At 45.2% G+C, this 26,972-nt stretch overlaps 1 protein-coding gene across 1 annotated transcript in view; it reads left to right on the plus strand.

The window, feature by feature from the left end:
• Positions 1-3,753: 3,753 nt before the first annotated feature.
• LOC134863836 (cyclin-dependent kinase-like 5) overlaps positions 3,754-26,972 on the plus strand; it is a 50,018-nt gene continuing 26,799 nt past the window's right edge. Inside the window, 9 exon segments of the mRNA XM_063882565.1 lie at positions 3,754-3,902; positions 4,663-4,844; positions 7,593-7,627; positions 19,257-19,302; positions 19,494-19,630; positions 19,706-19,826; positions 20,480-20,539; positions 21,464-21,554; positions 24,964-25,153. Coding sequence (XP_063738635.1) covers positions 4,781-4,844; positions 7,593-7,627; positions 19,257-19,302; positions 19,494-19,630; positions 19,706-19,826; positions 20,480-20,539; positions 21,464-21,554; positions 24,964-25,153 — 744 coding nt within the window. The 5' untranslated portion in view covers positions 3,754-3,902; positions 4,663-4,780.

Consider the following 26,972-nt stretch of genomic DNA (forward strand, 5'->3'; position numbering starts at 1 on the left):
ATCAGCAGGAGAGGACTCTTTAAAGTAGAGACTCTACATACTGATATACACCTGAACATCAGCAGGAGAGGACTCTTTAAAGTAGAGACACTACATACTGATATACACCTGAACATCAGCAGGAGAGGACTCTTTAAAGTAGAGACTCTACATACTGATATACACCTGAACATCAGCAGGAGAGGACTCTTTAAAGTAGAGACTCTACATACTGATATACACCTGAACATCAGCAGGAGAGGACTCTTTAAAGTAGAGACTCTACATACTGATATACACCTGAACATCAGCAGGAGAGGACTCTTTAAAGTAGAGACACTACATACTGATATACACCTGAACATCAGCAGGAGAGGACTCTTTAAAGTAGAGACTCTACATACTGATATACACCTGAACATCAGCAGGAGAGGACTCTTTAAAGTAGAGACTCTACATACTGATATACACCTGAACATCAGCAGGAGAGGACTCTTTAAAGTAGAGACTCTACATACTGATATACACCTGAACATCAGCAGGAGAGGACTCTTTAAAGTAGAGACTCTACATACTGATATACACCTGAACATCAGCAGGAGAGGACTCTTTAAAGTAGAGACACTACATACTGATATACACCTGAACATCAGCAGGAGAGGACTCTTTAAAGTAGAGACACTACATACTGATATACACCTGAACATCAGCAGGAGAGGACTCTTTAAAGTAGAGACACTACATACTGATATACACCTGAACATCAGCAGGAGAGGACTCTTTAAAGTAGAGACACTACATACTGATATACACCTGAACATCAGCAGGAGAGGACTCTTTAAAGTAGAGACTACATACTGATATACACCTGAACATCAGCAGGAGAGGACTCTTTAAAGTAGAGACACTACATACTGATATACACCTGAACATCAGCAGGAGAGGACTCTTTAAAGTAGAGACACTACATACTGATATACACCTGAACATCAGCAGGAGAGGACTCTTTAAAGTAGAGACTCTACATACTGATATACACCTGAACATCAGCAGGAGAGGACTCTTTAAAGTAGAGACGCTACATACTGATATACACCTGAACATCAGCAGGAGAGGACTCTTTAAAGTAGAGACGCTACATACTGATATACACCTGAACATCAGCAGGAGAGGACTCTTTAAAGTAGAGACTCTACATACTGATATACACCTGAACATCAGCAGGAGAGGACTCTTTAAAGTAGAGACACTACATACTGATATACACCTGAACATCAGCAGGAGAGGACTCTTTAAAGTAGAGACTCTACATACTGATATACACCTGAACATCAGCAGGAGAGGACTCTTTAAAGTAGAGACACTACATACTGATATACACCTGAACATCAGCAGGAGAGGACTCTTTAAAGTAGAGACTCTACATACTGATATACACCTGAACATCAGCAGGAGAGGACTCTTTAAAGTAGAGACTCTACATACTGATATACACCTGAACATCAGCAGGAGAGGACTCTTTAAAGTAGAGACTCTACATACTGATATACACCTGAACATCAGCAGGAGAGGACTCTTTAAAGTAGAGACTCTACATACTGATATACACCTGAACATCAGCAGGAGAGGACTCTTTAAAGTAGAGAGCTACATACTGATATACACCTGAACATCAGCAGGAGAGGACTCTTTAAAGTAGAGACACTACATACTGATATACACCTGAACATCAGCAGGAGAGGACTCTTTAAAGTAGAGACGCTACATACTGATATACACCTGAACATCAGCAGGAGAGGACTCTTTAAAGTAGAGACACTACATACTGATATACACCTGAACATCAGCAGGAGAGGACTCTTTAAAGTAGAGACTCTACATACTGATATACACCTGAACATCAGCAGGAGAGGACTCTTTAAAGTAGAGACACTACATACTGATATACACCTGAACATCAGCAGGAGAGGACTCTTTAAAGTAGAGACTCTACATACTGATATACACCTGAACATCAGCAGGAGAGGACTCTTTAAAGTAGAGACACTACATACTGATATACACCTGAACATCAGCAGGAGAGGACTCTTTAAAGTAGAGACTCTACATACTGATATACACCTGAACATCAGCAGGAGAGGACTCTTTAAAGTAGAGACACTACATACTGATATACACCTGAACATCAGCAGGAGAGGACTCTTTAAAGTAGAGACACTACATACTGATATACACCTGAACATCAGCAGGAGAGGACTCTTTAAAGTAGAGACTCTACATACTGATATACACCTGAACATCAGCAGGAGAGGACTCTTTAAAGTAGAGACTCTACATACTGATATACACCTGAACATCAGCAGGAGAGGACTCTTTAAAGTAGAGACTCTACATACTGATATACACCTGAACATCAGCAGGAGAGGACTCTTTAAAGTAGAGACACTACATACTGATATACACCTGAACATCAGCAGGAGAGGACTCTTTAAAGTAGAGACACTACATACTGATATACACCTGAACATCAGCAGGAGAGGACTCTTTAAAGTAGAGACACTACATACTGATATACACCTGAACATCAGCAGGAGAGGACTCTTTAAAGTAGAGACACTACATACTGATATACACCTGAACATCAGCAGGAGAGGACTCTTTAAAGTAGAGACTCTACATACTGATATACACCTGAACATCAGCAGGAGAGGACTCTTTAAAGGAGAGACTCTACATACTGATATACACCTGAACATCAGCAGGAGAGGACTCTTTAAAGGAGAGACACTACATACTGATATACACCTGAACATCAGCAGGAGAGGACTCTTTAAAGGAGAGACTCTACATACTGATATACACCTGAACATCAGCAGGAGAGGACTCTTTAAAGGAGAGACTCTACATACTGATATACACCTGAACATCAGCAGGAGAGGACTCTTTAAAGGAGAGACACTACATACTGATATACACCTGAACATCAGCAGGAGAGGACTCTTTAAAGTAGAGACTCTACATACTGATATACACCTGAACATCATCAGGAGAGGACTCTTTAAAGTAGAGACTCTACATACTGATATACACCTGAACATCAGCAGGAGAGGACTCTTTAAAGTAGAGACACTACATACTGATATACACCTGAACATCAGCAGGAGAGGACTCTTTAAAGTAGAGACTCTACATACTGCACTTTTTTTCCATGCCTTTCAGTTTCTTTCCAAAAAACTCTCTTCTGTATTTTATCCACATTGTATCGAAAATAAGGGCTTGTTTGTTAGCATCCTTAGCATGTATTTTTTCACATTAAGTGCAGTTTAGCCTTTTGGGATACAAAACATATTTAGACTTCCATTAATCCGCAAACTTTCTGTTCTGTTTCCTCACGGTTTCATTTTTGTAAAGGTGTAATTTAAAATGTGTTATTTTTACTGTTACAGATCTCTATATGTTTTATGTTGTTTGGTATTTTCAATGTTATCATCCTGAACGCGAGGTGTGATCTAGTGAATTATGTAATTGAGAAATTAGAACAATACTACCCCCCCCACCCCCCCAACGAAACAGACCGCAACACTGTCTACGCCCGTGCCTTTCTTTGGTCCTGCTCTCTGATTGGCCCACACCGAGGGGGCGTTGGAATATACAAGTGTTTGCTGCGCTCTGGTTGGCTGTGGGCCCGCCACTCAGCCTGTTGCCATGGAGACCTTGTCCCTGCTGCTGCTGCTGCTGCTGCTGCATGAAAATCCCTCCGCGGGTGGGTGGTGAAGCTTCATTCCTCCACCACAGACTGAGTGGACTTTCTATCTCCATTACCTTCTTTATTTCATATCATCTTAAACAGACTACAGTCTGAGGGGATGATCATATCTACACCGGAAGCCCAAGAGGAATCCCCCCCCCCTCCACAGCTTCAGGTCAGTTTCAGATGATTTCTGTTTTTATAACTTGGGTTTACCTCCAGCAGCAGAGACCTGTCTCTGAGAGCAGCTTCTCCCTGTGGGCAGCTGCAGGGTTCATGCTCAGAACAGCGACATCAGAGGGTGTGTGTGTGTGTGTGTGTGCTGAGGAGGTGAGAGGTTTCCTCAGAGAAGCAACAGGAAGTGCGTGACACACAGATATCAGGTCTGTGTTAATGGTAACAAACCAGTGCAGGTGTGTGTATAACGATGATGATAGAGGAGTGTGAAGGTGTGTATTCTGGATCCTCAGTCTCAGTGCATTACCACGCATGAGTCACTGTTGGTGGATCTGAATCCTCCACACACAGCAGCTGCATCACTGCTCTCTGCAGCTCAGAGCCAGAGAAGATACTGCAAGAGGAGGCAGAGAGAGAGGCTCTTTACTGCCAGGAAATACAAAAAGCATAACAACAAACCATCAAAATATGCCTCAAAACTACAGCAGAATATATACAAATCCAATCTGAATAAATACGTGATGATCAAAAAGTGACGTACAATTACTACATCATTCATCTTCATTTCCTTATTTTATTTTCACTTTCAATCCATCAGAATGAATAAAGTAACTCATTATTTAGTTTATTCTTTTATATTTTCATTTATTTGTATAGGTTGAGACACAAATAAATAACAAGAGAAAGGAGTTTGAATTAAGCTATTTAAACGCTTTCCTAAAATAAGGATCTCCCTGAGAGTGTGTTTCTGTGTGCAGGTGAAGGCGGGCCCTGAAGCAGGTATGAGCTGGACTTCATGTCGTGAAGCCGGTGTTTGGCCCTCGGGGGCCTCGTCCAGCTGAACCCCCACCCCCTGCATTAACAGCTTTCCTCTTGATGAAGACCCCTGACCCCGGTGATGTGATGAACAAATTTGAAGTCCTTGGGATCGTGGGGGAAGGTGAGTTACCTTTGTATGACGCTTCGTTACTCCGTTGATAACAGGTTACAGTAACATCCCCTTTTGAAGCTCTTCTTTTATTTATCTCGTTTATTCAACTCTTCAAACCCGTGAATAATGGAAGCACACACTTTGTTGTTCAGTCTCCTCCTGCAAGTTTCATGTTTGATTCATACTGTTTAAAAATCTGATCCAATACCCAGAGTTCTGACTCCTGCATGAACCAGGTTACCCTGATACAGGAGATTAGTTACCTCGGTAAACATGTCTTTACCTGTAAATCATCAGCAGCTGTATGTGTCTGTTCACTGTGTCACATCCTCAGGTGAGGTGAACACACAGGTGTGTTTCACTGAGCGGCATCAGAGCGCTTTCGCTCTGCTGCACAGCCAGCTGTTCAGAGCCAGAACGCACAGCCCAGTGAGGACAAGCTTCTAAATGTCTTTGAGGAACTGTGAATTAATGTCTCTGTGCTGTTGTGGAAAAAGCAGAGGTGCATTATGGGATTGTAGTTTTATCCTTGTGGTCCTCTGAATGTGTCTGTTTGCTGGACACTCTGCAGAGACACAGAGCCAGAGACTGCTCATGCTACAGTTTGAAACTGTAGGATGGATTTAAAGGCTGTGTGTGTGTGTGTGTGTGTGTGTGTGTGTGTGTGTGTGTGTGTGTGTGTGTGTGTGTGTGTGTGTGTGTGTGTGTGTGTGTGTGTGTGTGTGTGTGTGTGTGTGTGTGTGTGTGTTGTTTTCAGTAGGGCTCTAGTTGTTAGCTGCTCTGGACCCAGGTCTATAGATTTTTCCTCTGGACTGAGGGTCAGTCGATGCTTCATCACTGAGAGCTGCAGACGACCTTCTTCTGTGTGTGTGTGTGTGTGTGTGTGTGTGTGTGTGTGTGTGTGTGTGTGTGTGTGTGTGTGTGTGTGTGTGTGTGTGTGTGTGTGTGTGTGTGTGTGCGTGTGTGTGTCCTACTTCCCGAGCCACCTTTCCTCTTTATGGAGGTGTTCTATGGGGTCAGATCAGTCTCATAATACACAAATGCACACAGAAGGATTCACACTTGTATTTCAGGATCCACTCACATGTGTTCCGTTTCACATACATGTAAATAGAATCCAAATACAGAAGAGAGTTTAACATGTGTATCTTTGATCCACACACATCTGTTTTCCGTGTCAAAGCGCTGAACCTGATACACACACCGCCCTCTGTGCATGGATCGCTGTGCACTCCTGTGTGTGGGATTTTGAGACTCCCCTGACGCTCACCCGGTTCGTACTTGCAGGGTGCGATTTGACAAAAAAACAGAGGGGGGATGTTTTTTTAAAATTTATTCATAGACAAGAACATTGGACTTTTAACTTGCATAACTAGGGAGAAAAAAACGCAAAAAGTAGACAGGCCCTTTTTTCGGGTCTGTGGATTAGTCCCCATCACAACATGGCAAAACTTTTAATAACCCATACATGGATTTCTATTCAACGTCACAAAAACATGCGTACGCACTAACAGGCAGAAAGCACCATAGAACAGCATCAATGCTCTCCATGAAAAGACCCTCCAATTAACTTAAATCCAGTGGCGGCTGGTGAACATTTTTTTTTGGGGGGGCGCAGTTGGGCGGCACGGTTTAAATAGCACTTTTTTAGAGGTTTAGCTTAAGACAGTTGGTTAGGTGGCTGCGGCCACATTCGTGCTTCTTACATTTTTGTGTGAAGTGCTTTAGATCCTTCATCCCGGTTGTAGTCCAAAGTGTTTCAGCCCCAGGACTTTGAAATAACAGACAAGGGAAACAAAAAAAGGCATTGCTCACTGTACAACCAGCTAACCAATTCCGCTTAGCATACAAGTTTGAGGAGAAAGTCCGAGTGTAGGTTCTCCCGCGATCAGTGGTCGTCTGTTGAATGTTTAAATCCGGACGCTCGGGTCCCAAGTCTTTCAATTTCTTCTTTTCGACATCTGATAGTCGATGAAACGGTGTTTTAAGTAGAGCTTGCACGGAGTTCTCAGCCATCGATGTCGCCATATTCACTCAATCTAAGTTTCAGCTAGCTACGGTGCTGCTCTTTACGCTTGTGGTTAGGGAATGATAACGATGCTGATTCGCCGAAATAGTCCAATCGCGTATCTAAGAATGTCACATTGAACTAAGAAACAATGCCATTGATCTTTGCGCCCACAGATCTAAGTTTCATCCCCCAATGAAAAGCTATCCTTGCTAAAATGACTGAGAAAAGTATAAGCTCTCCTATAGACTCCCATGTTATCGGCGCCCACGGACGGTAGCCGACCTGCCTATTCTCAGAAAAGGCGAATGGCAATATATTATGTCCGGACACATTTTAGCGGTTCTTGACAGTGGTCTCCCATACACATTTAACCCATAAACACGGTACATTTCTTATTTCAATTATGTTGTATATATAACGTTTTTTAACTCAAAAAGTCAGGGTGGGCGGCGCCCAAGCGCCCACTATTGAAGCACCGCCACTGCTTAAATCAAACACTCAAAATAATTCAAACTCATTTAGCTCACGAGTCGGACTCGAGTACTACAACACTGCATGAGACTGATCTGACCCCATAGTGTTTGTCCTTTATGTGAAATCGATTTTAAAACTGCCCAAACCAAAATCAAAGGAACGTTTGCAATACCTCTTACTTTTGTACTGTTGGGATATTGCAGTACCGTGAGTATTCTAAAGTCAAATATGTGTGTGTGTCTTTCAGTTGATTTAGCTGTTTGTGTTTCCAGGAGCCTATGGAGTTGTTCTGAAGTGCCGACACAAGGTAAGACCTCACACACATCATCATCATCATCATCATCATCACTTTATTCTGTCACACAGTGTTCCCTGTTCTTCTTGCATAAAGAAGGTTAGGAATCCAGTGGCCGATACAACTTTCTCAGCTTCATATAAAGTTTCTTAAAAAATGTAGAACTGGAAATGCTTTTCAGGGTATCTGAACGGACTCGGTTAGCTACGTTAGCGAGCTAGCTAACAGCAGATCTGCAGTGACATCAGAAGGAGTCATGTGATCACATCGTTAAAATAAGCTGTGTGTGTCTCTCTTTAGTGTCCCCTGGTCTCCAGCTGTGTGCGTCTCTCTTTAGTGTCCCCTGGTCTCCAGCTGTGTGCGTCTCTCTTTACTGTCCCCTGGTCTCCAGCTGTGTGCGTCTCTCTTTAGTGTCCCCTGGTCTCCAGCTGTGTGCGTCTCTCTTTAGTGTCCCCTGGTCTCCAGCTGTGTGCGTCTCTCTTTAGTGTCCCCTGGTCTCCAGCTGTGTGCGTCTCTCTTTAGTGTCCCCTGGTCTCCAGCTGTGTGCGTCTCTCTTTAGTGTCCCCTGGTCTCCAGCTGTGTGCGTCTCTCTTTAGTGTCCCCTGGTCTCCAGCTGTGTGCGTCTCTCTTTAGTGTCCCCTGGTCTCCAGCTGTGTGTGTCTCTCTTTTGTGTCCCCTGGTCTCCAGCTGTATGCGTCTCTCTTTAGTGTCCCCTGGTCTCCAGCTGTGTGCGTCTCTCTTTAGTATCCCCTGGTCTCCAGCTGTGTGCGTCTCTCTTTAGTGTCCCCTGGTCTCCAGCTGTGTGCGTCTCTCTTTAGTGTCCCCTGGTCTCCAGCTGTGTGCGTCTGTCTTTAGTGTCCCCTGGTCTCCAGCTGTGTGCGTCTCTCTTTTGTGTCCCCTGGTCTCCAGCTGTATGCGTCTCTCTTTAGTGTCCCCTGGTCTCCAGCTGTGTGCGTCTCTCTTTAGTATCCCCTGGTCTCCAGCTGTGTGCGTCTCTCTTTAGTGTCCCCTGGTCTCCAGCTGTGTGCGTCTCTCTTTAGTGTCCCCTGGTCTCCAGCTGTGTGCGTCTCTCTTTAGTGTCCCCTGGTCTCCAGCTGTGTGCGTCTCTCTGTAGTGTCCCCTGGTCTCCAGCTGTGTGCGTCTCTCTTTAGTGTCCCCTGGTCTCCAGCTGTGTGCGTCTCTCTTTAGTGTCCCCTGGTCTCCAGCTGTGTGCGTCTCTCTTTAGTGTCCCCTGGTCTCCAGCTGTGTGCGTCTCTCTGTAGTGTCCCCTGGTCTCCAGCTGTGTGCGTCTCTCTTTAGTGTCCCCTGGTCTCCAGCTGTGTGCGTCTCTCTGTAGTGTCCCCTGGTCTCCGTTGTGTTGGAGCTTCTTGCAGCGTTTGGTTTCTGCAGCTTTCAGTAAACTGCTCATGTTTCCTCTGCTGAATGTTCTCTAGATGCTGCATGTGTTGAAGAGCTGCTGCAGATGTTTCTGCATGAGTTCTGATCTGAGTTTCTATATCTGCATCCTCTCTGAAGCTGCAGTTCCTCCTGATGGAAGAGGTCTGTTGTAGAGCGTTAGTTCCTGTAGTTTGGTCAAAAGTTGCAGATTGCACCGGGCTGCAGAACCTTGTGTGATAGTTGTACCTGTGATACTGTAAGCACAGACTACAGATGTTTTTACGAAACCTAAAGCATTTTGCTAAACGTCTTTTACAGGTTCTCCTTTTAACAATTTATTTTTCCTGCTTTGTAGCACTTTGAGATTGCTGAAATGAAAAGTGCTACAAATAAAATGTATTATTATTATAATTATTGTTGTTAAGCATGGTATCGTTTAACAACTGGAGCTGCAGCTGATGAAGTGTGTGTGTGTGTGTGTGTGTGTGTGTGTGTGTGTGTGTGTGTGTGTGTGTGTGTTTCTTAAGGGCGTGGGTCTTCCTGCAGCTTCTCACACACTCTTAATTACAAGGCATCACTGCAGCATGAGTTAAAGATAACCAGTTAAAGGCTTTCTGTCTCTGCCCATCAGGAAGCATGAAGGTTCAGGTGCAGCGTCCACGTTTCAGCTATATGAAAACCTAGACTCAGAATCATTCCCTTCAAGCAGACACACACACACACACACACACACACACACACACACACACACACACACACACACACACACACACACACCACACACACACACACACACAAGGCTGCAGCTGTGTGACGCTGGGTGTATTTAAAGGGATAATTACCATGTAGGGCAAATATAGAAAGCAGTGTGCATTCATTAATTTATCCATGGGAATCTGAATGGGTTTCTGATGTCTCACATAATCACACACACACACACACACACACACACACACACACACACACACACACACACACACACACACACACACACACACACACACACACACACACACACACACACACACACACACACACACACACACACACACACACAGCAGGGCCGTGCTAACATTAAAGCATCTACACACGAAGAGATACAGATAATAAAGCCGCCTTGATACAGACGTTCAGTGTCTCCAGAAGATGTCCCTCATCCTGACCCATCACTTCCTTTATGAACACACAGCTGCACACTGACTCCCAGCTATGGAAAGCCAACTGCGCCACTGTTCGCCCGATAATAACGCCCGTATTTACACGACTATATGCGACTATTGAAAACGTTTTTGTTATATAAAAATGAACCCCTCCTTCTGTTTTACATAGCCAATAAATTCAAAGTGTCTGTAACCAATCAGTGAAGAGTAAAGCCAGACCAAAGCAATGTGTAGAGGACAAGTTCCTGACATTGTGAGGCCTTGCTGTGAACATCATTCCAGATTGAGAGGACTAAGTATTAATTTGCCTTTGAATATAAGCATCAAGAAAAATCAGTATAACAATATTTCCCTGCTTTCACTGTCTTTTAAAATAAAATCGCCTCATCCTTTTTTGTATAACTATAATCTAAACTGCTGTTGGACAATAACCGTCTTGAGGAGTAGTGGTTAAAGTGCGGGTCTGCCACTTGGGAGTCCCGGGTCTGAATCGGCGGGAGAGCTTGTTTTATCTCCATTTTTTAAAATGATCTCTTTAAGACCACTTACAGTCTTTGTATGTAATGCAACTTATTGCAAGGTCTGCTTTACCTTAATTGCACCCGCTGCTTAGCAACAGCTGTCTGTTCTCCAGAGTTTTGAGGTGCTAGCCCGTCTTTTGCATTCATATTTACGCAATGTTAATACAAGTTAAAGTTTAAATCTATGTGATTTAAGTAAAAATAATAATTTATTAATTCCTTTCCCCAAAATCCGAGATCACCAGAAAAACCCTAGACGCTGATATCTTTTTTATTCACTTGACCTCCCTTAAAATTTTTCAACCCCCGTAGTTCTATAATGTATAAAATTTTTCTGAAGCGTACAATAAAAACAAGCAAAAAATGCTGCAGTGTTTGCGATCCCTTTCTATACATTTCTGAATAATCTGGGGAAACCCTTTTTTTGATAGGTGGGATATAGTTTCACGGGCAAAACTTATCATTTTTTGTAAGGAAGGGGGACAAATTTTAAAATACAATAAAAAAATGTGCAAAAAACACAAAGATGTTATTTCGCATATGGATAAAGATACCATATATATAATGTTTTAATACATGTATCTAAAATAATAAAACAATAATAATTCGATTAAATTTAAAAAACAAAACATTTTCGTGAAAGGGGGGTTGGGGGGGGGGGGGGGGGGGGGGGGGGGGAGAAATTTTTAAAAAATTTATTATTTAAAAAGAAATAAAAATTAAAAAGAAAAATAAAGAAAAAGAAATTTTTAGGGGGGGGGAGGGAAAATTTTAAAAAGGAGGAAAAAAGGGCAGGGAAATAAACAGAGGACAAAAAGAGTAACTTTATAAACCCAAAAATTTCCCCATTAATTTTCCAAGCTACCCCCAAATTGGGGCCCGCCCAGCTCATGCCATTTTCTATGGGGCCTTCAAAAATTTTTATATTCAAAATACTGCACCCCAGAATAAGGGGACAGGTGTTGGCGTCGGGAAACTTGCTGGGCCCGCCCTCCGGGGGAAATCAGTTGTGGGTGTTTGGAAAAACCCTTTCGGGTCTCCGAAGGGCCCTGGCAAAGGCCAAAAAAATCCCCCACTTCAGCGGTTCCTCCATCTGTTAAAAAAAATGAGATTGAAATTGTGAACATGAATGCAGAAGGGGCTAGCACCTAAAACTCTGGAGAACAACGCTGTTTTTCTAAGCAGCGGGTCAATTAAGGTAAAGCAGACCTTTTAAAAGTTTCTTTTCTACAAAGACTGTAAGGGGGTCTTAAAGGAAACATTTTAAAAAAAAGGGTAAACAACTCTCCCCGCGATTTAGCCCGGGACTCCCAATGGCAGCCCCCCCTTTAAACCACTCCCTCAAACGGGTTATTGTCCCCACATTTAATTATAGTTTAACAAAAAGGTGAGGCGATTTTATTTTTAAAAGACAGGAAAGAGGGAAATATTGTTTACTGATTTTTTTGATGCTTATATTTAAAGGCAAATTTAAAACTTATCCCCTCAATCTGGGAAAGATGTTCACGAAGGCCCACAAAGTCAGGAAATTGCCTCTACACTGCTTTGGGGCTGGCTTTTCTCTTTTACTGATTGGTTTCAGACACTTTTTAATTTTTTGGCTATGTAAAACAGAAGGGGGTTTTATTTTTTTATAACAAAACCCCCCGTAAAAATTTAGGTTTTTTTCTAAAAACTTTAATTAACGGGGAATAGGGCCAATTGGCTTTCCATACTCATCACCTTGTTAGTGGTAAATGCTAATAAGGTGATGAATTGTTCATCCTATAAACAGGCAACATTGCATGCGGGGTTTCAGGGTGAAAAACAGAAAACGGATGAATAATGAGTGTGGACCGTGAGATAAATAGTTGCCTTTGGGGAAACCAGAGCTTGTTTTTGGTTATATGCCATTGTTGAACTCTAATAAAGTATATTTATTTATGTGAGACCCAACCTTCTGGGTTTGCTGAAGTCCCCTTGGGCATGGTTTGATAGACAGTTCAGTCCATTGTTCAATGATTTTAAACCCGGACTGTTAGAGTGTGATGCCCCCAGCGATAACACAGAGGCTGAACCCCACACAGATTCAAACACAGCTTGCTGTGGCATGTAGCTTTTATGAAAAGAAATGAGTCAGCTTGTTTTTCGGTGTTTCTGGGTGTGGGCCCCTTTCTGTTTATTTCCTAAATACAGTGGGGGGAAAAAGTATTTTTACCTGCCGATTTTGCAGGTTTTCCCACTTAACAAGCACAGAGGTCCTTCCATTTGTATCGTAGGTCTCTTCGCTTTTGAGAGCGGGAACCCAAACAGAAATCCGAAAATCACATCGTATATTTTTGGTAATTCATTTGCATTTTACTGCTTTTACAGAAGTTTTGATACATCAGAAAAGAACTTTTACCGGGACGAAATTTTTTTGCAATTACAAAAAATGACGTTTCCCCTTTGTTCTTTACCAGTTTGCACACCTGCAGCAGGGATTTTGGGCCCACTCCTCCCTCCAAAATTTTTCCAAAACCTTCAGGTTTTGGGGGTGTCTCTGGGCAATACGGCTTCAGCTCCCCCCAAAGATTTTTTATTGGGGTTTAGGTCTGGGACGGGAGGCCCCTCCAGGACCTTGAATGCTTCTTACAGCACCCCTTTTTCCCTGGCGGTGTTGTTTCGGGCGTTTTTTCTGCTGGGAAAACCAGCCACACCCCCTCTTCAATGCTTCACTGAGGAAGGAGGGTTTTTGGCCCAAAATCTCGCGAAAAAAAGGCCCCCTCCATCCTTCCCCAAAGCGGGGCAGTCGGGCCCGTCCCCTTTGCAGAAAAACCCCCAAAGAAGAGTGTCCACCTCCAGCTTCACGGTTGGGATGAGTTTTGGGGGGGTGCTATCCCTTTTTCTCCTCCAAACACGGGGAGTGGAGTTCAGACCAAAAACTCTATTTTTTTCTCTCAGACCACTTACCTTCTCCCATTCCTCCTCTGGATATCCAGAGAGTCATTGGCAAACTTCAGACGGGCCGGACCTCGTGGGTTTAGCAGGGGGGATCTTGCGTGCGCTGCAGGGTTTTAAATCCAGACGGGGTAGTGTTTACGATGGTTTCTTTGAGACTGGGGTCCCCCGCTTCTTTAGGTCTTTACCAGTCCTGCCGTGAGTTCTGGGGTGATCCCTCACCTTCCCAGTCATTGATGCCCCACGAGGTGAGATCTCCATGGACCCCAGACCCAGGGAGATTGACCCATCTTGAATTTTTCCCCTTTTCTAAAAACTGCACCAACATTTGTTGCCTTTTCACCGAGCTGCTTTTCCTTTGTCCCGTACCCATCCCAGCCCGGGGAGGGCTACATTTTATCCTGAGCCTTACACAGCTCTCTGGACTTGGGCCCTTGTGAGTGTGTGGACAGGGTCTTTTATAAGGTAAGGAGTTCAAACAGGTGCAGTTTAAACAGGTAATGATGGAGAACGGAGGGGGTTCTTAAAGAAAAACCCAAAAGGTCTGTGAGACCGGGAATTTTTTACTGGTTTGGGAGGTGATCAAAAAACTTCTTCAGCAAAAAAATGCAAACTAATTTTTTAAAACAAAGAGTATTTTCTGGATTTCTGTTTTTGATTCCTCTCTCACAGTTGAAATACCTATGATAAAATTACAACCCCTGCATGCTTTGTAAGTGGGAAAAACTGCAAAATCGGCAGTGTATCAAATACTTGTTCTCCCCACTGTGTATAATAAGAATGAGTCCCTCTAACAGGGGACTCGGTTTCATCGGAGAGAAAGAATCAAGAAATCAGTGAAACTGTTCAAACACACCCAGACTCCTTCAGACGCGCTATTGTGGGAACATTTGAGAGAGAGTACACAGAGCTGTGAGAGTGTTTATTTAACAACACACACACACACACACACACACACACACACACACACACACACACACACACACACACACACACACACACGGGCTACAGCCTTCTGTCTTCATTTTTTATGTTCGATAGTCTTTATACTACTGCTTCTGTTATTCTGATTTGTATTATAAGGTAAATATATATAAATGATAGATAGATTTTACTTTATGTAATTTAGTTACATTTTACTGCGTAGTATTTCCTGATGAGTATCAAATAGTAAGACCGTTTCCTCTGATGTTTCTGGATAATGAACTCTGCAGGAATAACAGGTGTGTTCAGATCCATCCATTGTTCCTGCATGTTGTGAGCAGCGAGGGATCACATGATGTCTCCTGTTAGTGTGTGAGCAGCAACATATGATGCGCACGCTGGCAGGAAGAGATGCTGCTGGGGAGCGGGGGTGTACCTGGCAGCTGAAGTTGGCACAGTATAGATTTTCCTGGCGTGGTTAAGCTCCCTGAACGCTTCATGGCTGCAGACAGATGATAACAGAGAGTCTGTGAAGCAGCGATGATCTCAGACATGGATAAAGATCTCACTGCAGCTGATCGTTACTTAGATCTGCAGGAATGACGTTCCTCACATGGATCGCAGACTGAATCGCTCACTGCAGAGCTTCGACCTTGACCTTCAACCTGGACCTTCAACCTGGACCTTCAATCTGGACCTTCAATCTGGACCTTCAATCTGGACCTTCAATCTGGACCTTCAACCTGGACCTTCAATCTGGACCTTCAATCTGGACCTTCAATCTGGACCTTCAACCTGGACCTTCAACCTGGACCTTCAACCTGGACTTTCAACCTGGACCTTCAATCTGGACCTTCAACCTGGACCTTCAATCTGGACCTTCAATCTGGACCTTCAACCTGGACCTTCAACCTGGACCTTCAATCTGGACCTTCAACCTGGACCTTCAATCTGGACCTTCAATCTGGACCTTCAATCTGGACCTTCAACCTGGACCTTCAACCTGGACCTTCAATTTGGACCTTCAATCTGGACCTTCAACCTGGACCTTCAACCTGGACCTTCAATCTGGACCTTCAACCTGGACCTTCAACCTGGACCTTCAATCTGGACCTTCAATCTGGACCTTCAACCTGGACCTTCAATCTGGACCTTCAACCTGGACCTTCAACCTGGACCTTCAACCTGGACCCCACGTTCCTGTGTTTCTGTGGGACAACCTCAGCGCAAACTCTAAGCAGGTGTAAAGTCAGAGAGCTGCAGGACATTAATCCTACTTTAAAGAGTCCTCTCCTGCTGATGTTCAGGTGTATATCAGTATGTAGTGTCTCTACTTTAAAGAGTCCTCTCCTGCTGATGTTCAGGTGTATATCAGTATGTAGAGTCTCTACTTTAAAGAGTCCTCTCCTGCTGATGTTCAGGTGTATATCAGTATGTAGTGTCTCTACTTTAAAGAGTCCTCTCCTGCTGATGTTCAGGTGTATATCAGTATGTAGTGTCTCTACTTTAAAGAGTCCTCTCCTGCTGATGTTCAGGTGTATATCAGTATGTAGTGTCTCTACTTTAAAGAGTCCTCTCCTGCTGATGTTCAGGTGTATATCAGTATGTAGTGTCTCTACTTTAAAGAGTCCTCTCCTGCTGATGTTCAGGTGTATATCAGTATGTAGTGTCTCTACTTTAAAGAGTCCTCTCCTGCTGATGTTCAGGTGTATATCAGTATGTAGTGTCTCTACTTTAAAGAGTCCTCTCCTGCTGATGTTCAGGTGTATATCAGTATGTAGAGTCTCTACTTTAAAGAGTCCTCCTGCTGATGTTCAGGTGTATATCAGTATGTAGTGTCTCTACTTTAAAGAGTCCTCTCCTGCTGATGTTCAGGTGTATATCAGTATGTAGTGTCTCTACTTTAAAGAGTCCTCTCCTGCTGATGTTCAGGTGTATATCAGTATGTAGTGTCTCTACTTTAAAGAGTCCTCTCCTGCTGATGTTCAGGTGTATATCAGTATGTAGAGTCTCTACTTTAAAGAGTCCTCTCCTGCTGATGTTCAGGTGTATATCAGTATGTAGTGTCTCTACTTTAAAGAGTCCTCTCCTGCTGATGTTCAGGTGTATATCAGTATGTAGTGTCTCTACTTTAAAGAGTCCTCTCCTGCTGATGTTCAGGTGTATATCAGTATGTAGTGTCTCTACTTTAAAGAGTCCTCTCCTGCTGATGTTCAGGTGTATATCAGTATGTAGTGTCTCTACTTTAAAGAGTCCTCTCCTGCTGATGTTCAGGTGTATATCAGTATGTAGTGTCTCTACTTTAAAGAGTCCTCTCCTGCTGATGTTCAGGTGTATATCAGTATGTAGTGTCTCTACTTTAAAGAGTCCTCTCCTGCTGATGTTCAGGTGTATATCAGTATGTAGTGTCTCTACTTTAAAGAGTCCTCTCCTGCTGATGTTCAGGTGTATATCAGTATGTAGTGTCTCTACTTTAAAGAGTCCTCTCCTGCTGATGTTCAGGTGTATATCAGTATGTAGTGTCTCTACTTTAAAGAGTCCTCTCCTGCTGATGTTCAGGTGTATATCAGTATGTAGTGTCTCTACTTTAAAGAGTCCTCTCCTGCTGATGTTCAGGTGTATATCAGTATGTAGTGTCTCTACTTTAAAGAGTCCTCTCCTGCTGATGTTCAGGTGTATATCAGTATGTAGAGTCTCTACTTTAAAGAGTCCTCTCCTGCTGATGTTCAGGTGTATATCAGTATGTAGAGTCTCTACTTTAAAGAGTCCTCTCCTGCTGATGTTCAGGTGTATATCAGTATGTAGTGTCTCTACTTTAAAGAGTCCTCTCCTGCTGATGTTCAGGTGTATATCAGTATGTAGAGTCTCTACTTTAAAGAGTCCTCTCCTGCTGATGTTCAGGTGTATATCAGTATGTAGAGTCTCTACTTTAAAGAGTCCTCTCCTGCTGATGTTCAGGTGTATATCAGTATGTAGTGTCTCTACTTTAAAGAGTCCTCTCCTGCTGATGTTCAGGTGTATATCAGTATGTAGCGTCTCTACTTTAAAGAGTCCTCTCCTGCTGATGTTCAGGTGTATATCAGTATGTAGTGTCTCTACTTTAAAGAGTCCTCTCCTGCTGATGTTCAGGTGTATATCAGTATGTAGCGTCTCTACTTTAAAGAGTCCTCTCCTGCTGATGTTCAGGTGTATATCAGTATGTAGTGTCTCTACTTTAAAGAGTCCTCTCCTGCTGATGTTCAGGTGTATATCAGTATGTAGTGTCTCTACTTTAAAGAGTCCTCTCCTGCTGATGTTCAGGTGTATATCAGTATGTAGTGTCTCTACTTTAAAGAGTCCTCTCCTGCTGATGTTCAGGTGTATATCAGTATGTAGTGTCTCTACTTTAAAGAGTCCTCTCCTGCTGATGTTCAGGTGTATATCAGTATGTAGTGTCTCTACTTTAAAGAGTCCTCTCCTGCTGATGTTCAGGTGTATATCAGTATGTAGTGTCTCTACTTTAAAGAGTCCTCTCCTGCTGATGTTCAGGTGTATATCAGTATGTAGTGTCTCTACTTTAAAGAGTCCTCTCCTGCTGATGTTCAGGTGTATATCAGTATGTAGTGTCTCTACTTTAAAGAGTCCTCTCCTGCTGATGTTCAGGTGTATATCAGTATGTAGAGTCTCTACTTTAAAGAGTCCTCTCCTGCTGATGTTCAGGTGTATATCAGTATGTAGTGTCTCTACTTTAAAGAGTCCTCTCCTGCTGATGTTCAGGTGTATATCAGTATGTAGTGTCTCTACTTTAAAGAGTCCTCTCCTGCTGATGTTCAGGTGTATATCAGTATGTAGAGTCTCTACTTTAAAGAGTCCTCTCCTGCTGATGTTCAGGTGTATATCAGTATGTAGTGTCTCTACTTTAAAGAGTCCTCTCCTGCTGATGTTCAGGTGTATATCAGTATGTAGAGTCTCTACTTTAAAGAGTCCTCTCCTGCTGATGTTCAGGTGTATATCAGTATGTAGCGTCTCTACTTTCTCAGCCTGTGCTGCATCTCTTTTCATGCTCTGTCTGAAACCAGAGTGCTGGCTTTGTTCCAGCTTTGACAATGGATGAATGCCCCCCCCCTCAGTGATTCCCTCAGTAATATAAATTCAGAGGAGAGGTACATCCAGCCGCCCCCACCGCCCCCGCGAGGGAGAAGTTATTTCTGCACAAAGTGGGTCACCAGTTTGCGGTCTGTCAGTGAGGGGAGGGTTAGAGGAGTTTCAGGAAGTGGGTCACCTTGAGAGGAGTCAGTTGTCCTGTCGTGGGGGGAGGGGGGGCGGCACGTAGGCAACTTTCACCTCTTTTAATTTATTTACAGTCCCACCTTATTACTAAACATTAAATAACCCGTCTATAATTCTTTATATCTATATCTCCTCTCTTATATCTGTCTGCCTTGGAGGTGCAGCCAGTGGCTCTCTGAGGGCGGGGATGGGGGGGTTAACTGGAGCATTGCCGTGAGCTATATATGGGATCAGCCTGCAGGAAACAGGAAGTAGGACACCAGGAGAAACGGGGCTAGACAGACTTCATGCAGGACACCGCGCTTCTCAGTGAGCCTCTCTGCGAGCCTCTCTGCATTCCGAGGTCCACATCTTCCTCCTGTTTGCATTCAGTTATTATAGTCCCTCAGATAGAAGAGTGAGCTATATATTTATATATATATCAATAGTCTGAGCAGTGTGACCTCTGACCCTCTGCTCTGTGTGTCTTAGGACACCAATGAGATCGTGGCCATCAAGAAATTCAAGGACAGTGAAGGTGAGGGCACCACGAGACCTTCACCCAAAACACCACCATTAACCTCTTTACACCTGTCTTAGTGTGTGTGTGTGTGTGTGTGTGTGTGTGTGTGTGTGTGTGTGTGTGTGTGTGTGTGTGTGTGTGTGTGTGTGTGTGTGTGTGTGTGTGTGTGTGTGTGTGTGTGTGTGTGTGTGTGTGTGTGTGTGCAGAAAATGAAGAGGTTAAGGAGACAACGCTGCGGGAGCTGAAGATGCTCCGGACTCTGAAGCAGGAGAACATTGTGGAGCTTAAGGAGGCATTCCGCCGCCGTGGGAAACTCTACCTGGTGTTCGAGTACGTGGAGAAGGTTAGTCCTTCATCATCATTACAGATTACCCCCGCTCTTCCTGGTGTGTTTTATGTATTTATATTTCCTGATCAGAACATGCTGGAGCTGCTGGAGGAATTACCAAACGGCGTTCCGACAGACAAAGTTCGCAGCTACATTTTCCAGCTGATCCGAGCCATCCACTGGTGCCACAAACACGACATCGTCCACAGGGGTAAATACCTTCTACTTTACAAATAACAAAAGATCTCATAAACTTCAAGAAGTTCAAGTTGCAAAAGGCCAAAGAACTGCCCGCTACACAAATACAGTTGTTCAGATGTTTCTTCATTTCTCATAACGTAGCCAATATAAAAAGTATATTTTACACATAGCAACATATCAAGGCCTGGGTCAGACGTTGGAGACGATGCTCTACCTGCAGCTCACCTGTTTCTGCATGACTGCCCTTAAGGTACATGAGATAAAAAGGGGGTGTATCCCCGGGCCAGTCTCCATATTGGTTTCGCTGCACAATTCCCCACATATATTGGGAATTCCTCCCAACACCCCAGATTAAGGAAGGGGCTCTGCTGTTCAGAGACAGGGTTCTGCTAAAATGGGTTATGTTTTGATGTGTTTGATATGGTTAGCTGACGCCCGGCAGCTCAGAAATGCTCTTTTGGAGGCTAGATTCAGCGAGCAGGAAGCAGATGGCGGTGTGAGCGTTTGGCTCAGGGCGACTCAGCGATCTCCAAAAGGCCTGCAGGAAACACCCGGCACACATACGACACAGAGACCACTCCATGAATACATCATGATGACAATCTGTGTTTGCTCCGACACCCTGCCATAGAACTACTTAATGTGTGTGCTCTTCCTCCTCAGACATAAAGCCAGAGAACCTCCTCATCAGCTCCGATGACATCCTGAAGCTGTGTGACTTTGGTGAGAACCACACACACACACACACACACACACACACACACACACACACACACACACACACACACACACACACACACACACACACACACACACACACACACACACACACACACACACACACACACACACACACACACACACACACACAGTGTTTTCATCTGAGGTATTTTGGTCTGCAGGCCTCAGGAGGGTTGCGGCTTCATTTGAAGCTGTGTGTCCTTCATGCATTCCAACCATTAGTTCACACACACACACACACACACACACACACACACACACACACACACACACACACACACACACACACACACACACACACACACACACACACACACACACACACACACACACACACAGTGTCATGATAAAGCGGGGGGGGGGGGTACTGGTACTGTACATCCTCTCAGCTCTTTCCTCTTCTCAGTTGTTGGACCGTGTCTGAAAACAAGACGCTAATCCAGCGTCTGCTCCATCTGCTGCTGCATCAACAGAGCGGCACAGCGGGAAGGAGGTCAAAACCCTGCAGTTACTGAACATGTTACTGTACATGTTACTGAAGATACATGTTACTGTACATGTTACTGAAGATACATGTTACTGAAGATACATGTTACTGTACATGTTACTGAAGATACATGTTACTGTACATGTAACTGTACATGTGTCTGCAGACAAATGATTCAGCTCACCCTAGTCTGTAAAACCATTTTGTATGCTTGTTTTCATCCTTCACCATTCTACAAAGCAATCAGATCTTTGTCCATGATTAAAAAGTGAAATCCATATTAAATGGAGCATTAATAGGATTATTGATCATGTTTTATAGTCTGCACTCCACCTAACAAGCAGTGGAGGTGAGATACAGCTTATAATGCAACAATATGATGAAGCTCCTCATTAAGCTGGTCACTTCCTGTCTTGCAGGCTTCGCCCGAAATCTCTCAGAGGGAACCGATGCCAACTACACGGAATATGTGGCGACGCGCTGGTACCGATCCCCAGAGCTGCTGCTGGGGTACGCCCATCAGCATTTTTATGACCCCTGTGATGAGTGATGCAGGGTCTCTATAACCCCTCACTGTGTGCAGCAGGGTCTCTATAACCCCTCACTGTGTGCAGCAGGGTCTCTATAACCCCTCACTGTACTGCAGGGTCTCTATAACCCCTCACTGTAGTGCAGGGTCTCTATAACCCCTCAGTGTGCTGCAGGGTCTCTATAACCCCTCATTGTGATGCAGGGTCTCTATAACCCCTCACTGTACTGCAGGGTCTCTATAACCCCTCACTGTGTGCAGCAGGGTCTCTATAACCCCTCACTGTGTGCAGCAGGGTCTCTATAACCCCTCACTGTACTGCAGGGTCTCTATAACCCCTCACTGTACTGCAGGGTCTCTATAACCCCTCACTGTAGTGCAGGGTCTCTATAACCCCTCAGTGTGCTGCAGGGTCTCTATAACCCCTCATTGTGATGCAGGGTCTCTATAACCCCTCACTGTACTGCAGGGTCTCTATAACCCCTCTGATGAGTGCTTCAGTGTCTCTATAACCCCTCACTGTGATGCAGGGTCTCTATAACCCCTCACTGTACTGCAGGGTCTCTATAACCCCTCACTGTGTGCAGCAGGGTCTCTATAACCCCTCACTGTGCTGCAGGGTCTCTATAACCCCTCACTGTGTGCTGCAGGGTCTCTATAACCCCTCACTGTACTGCAGGGTCTCTATAACCCCTCACGGTTACCCTGTGCTGCAGGGTCTCTATAACCCCTCACTGTGCTGCAGGGTCTCTATAACCCCTCACTGTGATGCAGGGTCTGTATAACCCCTCACTGTGCTGCAGGGTCTCTATTACCCCTCACTGTGTGCTGCAGGGTCTCTATAACCCCTCACTGTGCTGCAGGGTCTCTATAACCCCTCACTGTGATGCAGGGTCTGTATAACCCCTCACTGTACTGCAGGGTCTCTTTTACCCCTCACTGTGTGCTGCAGGGTCTCTATAACCCCTCACTGTGCTGCAGGGTCTCTATAACCCCTCACTGTAATGCAGGGTCTGTATAACCCTCACTGTGCTGCAGGGTCTCTATAACCCCTCACTGTGTGCTGCAGGGTCTCTATAACCCCTCACTGTGTGCTGCAGGGTCTCTATAACCCCTCACTGTGTGCAGCAGGGTCTCTATAACCCCTCACTGTGCTGCAGGGTCTCTATAACCCCTCACTGTGCTGCAGGGTCTCTATAACCCCTCACTGTGATGCAGGGTCTGTATAACCCCTCACTGTGCTGCAGGGTCTCTATTACCCCTCACTGTACTGCAGGGTCTCTATAACCCCTCTAATGAGTACTGCAGGGTCTCTATAACCCCTCACTGTGTGCTGCAGGGTCTCTATAACCCCTCACTGTGTGCAGCAGGGTCTCTATAACCCCTCACTGTGCTGCAGGGTCTCTATAACCCCTCACTGTGATGCAGGGTCTGTATAACCCCTCACTGTGCTGCAGGGTCTCTATTACCCCTCACTGTACTGCAGGGTCTCTATAACCCCTCTAATGAGTACTGCAGGGTCTCTATAACCCCTCACTGTGTGCTGCAGGGTCTCTATAACCCCTCACTGTGTGCTGCAGGGTCTCTATAACCCCTCACTGTGTGATGCAGGGTCTCTATAACCCCTCACTGTACTGTAGGGTCTCTATAACCCCTCACTGTGTGCAGCAGGGTCTCTATAACCCCTCACTGTGCTGCAGGGTCTCTATAACCCCTCACTGTACTGCAGGGTCTCTATAACCCCTCACTGTGCTGCAGGGTCTCTATAACCCCTCACTGTGATGCAGGGTCTCTATAACCCCTCACTGTACTGCAGGGTCTCTATAACCCCTCTGATGAGTGCTTCAGGGTCTCTATAACCCCTCACTGTGATGCAGGGTCTCTATAACCCCTCACTGTGCTGCAGGGTCTCTAAAACCCCTCACTGTGTGCTGCAGGGTCTCTATAACCCCTCACTGTACTGCAGGGTCTCTATAACCCCTCACTGTGCTGCAGGGTCTCTATAACCCCTCACTGTGTGCTGCAGGGTCTCTATAACCCCTCACTGTACTGCAGGGTCTCTATAACCCCTCACTGTGCTGCAGGGTCTCTATAACCCCTCACTGTAGCTGCAGGGTCTCTATAACCCCTCACTGTGTGCAGCAGGGTCTCTATAACCCCTCACTGTGCTGCAGGGTCTCTATAACCCCTCACTGTGATGCAGGGTCTCTATAACCCCTCACTGTGCTGCAGGGTCTCTATTACCCCTCACTGTGATGCAGGGTCTCTATAACCCCTCACTGTGCAGCAGGGTCTCTATAACCCCTCACTGTGTGCAGCAGGGTCTCTATAACCCCTCACTGTGCTGCAGGGTCTCTATAACCCCTCACTGTGCTGCAGGGTCTTTATAACCCCTCTGATGAGTGCTTCAGGGTCTCTATAACCCCTCATTGTGATGCAGGGTCTCTATAACCCCTCACTGTACTGCAGGGTCTCTATAACCCCTCACTGTACTGCAGGGTCTCTATAACCCCTCACTGTGTGCAGCAGGGTCTCTATAACCCCTCACTGTGCTGCAGGGTCTCTATAACCCCTCACTGTGTGCTGCAGGGTCTCTATAACCCCTCACTGTGTGCTGCAGGGTCTCTATAACCCCTCACTGTACTGCAGGGTCTCTTTAACCCCTCACTGTGTGCAGCAGGGTCTCTATAACCCCTCACTGTGTGCAGCAGGGTCTCTATAACCCCTCACTGTGCTGCAAGGTCTCTATAACCCCTCACTGTGATGCAGGGTCTCTATAACCCCTCACTGTGCTGCAGGTCTCTATTACCCCTCACTGTGATGCAGGGTCTCTATAACCCCTCACTCTGCAGCAGGGTCTCTATAACCCCTCACTGTGTGCAGCAGGGTCTCTATAACCCCTCACTGTGCTGCAGGGTCTCTATAACCCCTCACTGTGATGCAGGGTCTCTATAACCCTCACTGTGCTGCTGGGTCTCTATAACCCCTCACTGTGATGCAGGGTCTCTATAACCCCTCACTGTGCTGCAGGGTCTCTATTACCCCTCACTGTACTGCAGGGTCTCTATAACCCCTCACTGTGTGCAGCAGGGTCTCTATAACCCCTCACCGTGTGCAGCAGGGTCTCTATAACCCCTCACTGTGCTGCAGGGTCTCTATAACCCCTCACTGTGTGCAGCAGGATCTCTATAACCCCTCACTGTGCTGCAGGGTCTCTATAACCCCTCACTGTGCTGCAGGGTCTCTATTACCCCTCACTGTGCAGCAGGGTCTCTATAACCCCTCACTGTGCTGCAGGGTCTCTATAACCCCTCACTGTGTGCTGCAGGGTCTCTATAACCCCTCACTGCGTGCTGCAGGGTCTCTATAACCCCTCACTGTGTGATGCAGGGCTCCGTACGGGAAGGCGGTGGACATGTGGTCGGTTGGCTGCATCTTGGGGGAACTGAGTGACGGGCAGCCTCTGTTTCCGGGGGAGAGCGAGATTGATCAGCTGTTCACCATCCAGAAGGTGCTGGGACCCCTCCCTCCAGAGCAGATGAAGCTCTTCTACAACAATCCTCGCTTCCACGGACTGCGGGTAAACCCACCCTTTTTAACTCAAAACCCCCCCCCTCTCTGTTCCCTGCAGAGGTTTATAAATTCAGCTCATAACACGGGATATTATCTTCTGTAATCACTGATTAATGTTTGCTCTAAAGTGTTTCCATCCCAGCAGGCAGCACTGTCTCACAGACACTCCTCACTCAGTCTTCTGTAAACTGTCAAATGAAGGGAGGGTAGGGGGGACCCAAATTCAGGACCCAGAATGTTTTAGCGGAACATATGTTTCTTCAGGTAATCCAGGTTGAGCAGAGCCAATCAGCAGAGGTGTTGTTGGGGATTGTTGGGTTTTGTTGGGGATTGTGTCATGGTTGGGGAAACAGGACCCAAGTGCAGTAATCCAGGGGAAGCAGGTAAGGGTCAAAACTATGATGAAAACATGAAGCAAGGGGAACACAAGACATGAAAAACACTTAGCTCCAGACATGAAGGGCGACAGGAACAGGCAGGTATCATGGACAAGATCAGGGAAGAAATGACAACGACCGAACAACAGACAAAAGGGAAACAGGGACTAAATACACAAGGGTAATCACAAGACAAGAAACAGCTGGAACGGGGAGGAGAAACACAGGGGCAACAGGTGAACACAATGACACAATCAGACACAGAGGGAAACACAGACAGGAAGTGAAGCTTAACGTGACACAAGAGGGGAAAACATTTCAAAATAAAACACAAAACAAAGACAGACAGATACGAAACACGGATCGGATGGTGATTGTTAGGTGTTGGTGGGGATTGTTAGGGATTGTTAGGTGTTGTTAGTGATTGTTCAGTGTTGGTGGTGATTGTTAGGCGTTGTTGGGGATTGTTCAGTGTTGGTGGGGATTGTTCAGTGTTGGTGGTGATTGTTCAGTGTTGTTGGGGATTGTTCAGTGTTGGTGGGGATTGTTCAGTGTTGTTGGGGATTGTTAGGTGTTGTTGGGGATTGTTAGGTGTTGTTGGGGATTGTTAGGTGTTGTTGGGGATTGTTAGGTGTTGGTGGGGATTGTTCAGTGTTGTTGGGGATTGTTCAGTGTTGTTGGGGATTGTTCAGTGTTGTTGGGGATTGTTCAGTGTTGGTGGGGATTGTTCAGTGTTGTTGGGGATTGTTCAGTGTTGGTGGTGATTGTTAGGTGTTGTTGGGGATTGTTAGGTGTTGTTGGGGATTGTTAGGTGTTGTTGGGGATTGTTAGGTGTTGTTGGGGATTGTTCAGTGTTGGTGGGGATTGTTCAGTGTTGTTGGGGATTGTTCAGTGTTGGTGGTGATTGTTCAGTGTTGTTGGGGATTGTTAGGTGTTGTTGTGGATTGTTCAGTGTTGTTGGGGATTGTTCAGTGTTGTTGTGGATTGTTCAGTGTTGTTGGGGATTGTTAGGTGTTGTTGGGGATTGTTAGGTGTTGTTGGGGATTGTTCAGTGTTGTTGGGGATTGTTCAGTGTTGTTGGGGATTGTTCAGTGTTGGTGGTGATTGTTCAGTGTTGTTGGGGATTGTTCAGTGTTGGTGGGGATTGTTCAGTGTTGTTGGGGATTGTTCAGTGTTGTTAGGGATTGTTCAGTGTTGTTGGGGATTGTTCAGTGTTGTTGGGGATTGTTCAGTGTTGTTGGGGATTGTTAGGTGTTGGTGGTGATTGTTTGGGATTGTTAGGTGTTGTTGGGGATTGTTCAGTGTTGTTGGGGATTGTTCAGTGTTGTTGGGGATTGTTCAGTGTTGGTGGGGATTGTTCAGTGTTGGTGGGGATTGTTAGGGATTGTTCAGTGTTGTTGGGGATTGTTCAGTGTAGTTAGGGATTGTTCAGTGTTGTTGGGGATTGTT

The sequence above is a fragment of the Eleginops maclovinus genome, chromosome 4 (assembly GCF_036324505.1).
Source record: "Eleginops maclovinus isolate JMC-PN-2008 ecotype Puerto Natales chromosome 4, JC_Emac_rtc_rv5, whole genome shotgun sequence".
In the NCBI taxonomy this organism is placed as follows: Eukaryota; Metazoa; Chordata; class Actinopteri; order Perciformes; family Eleginopidae; genus Eleginops; species Eleginops maclovinus.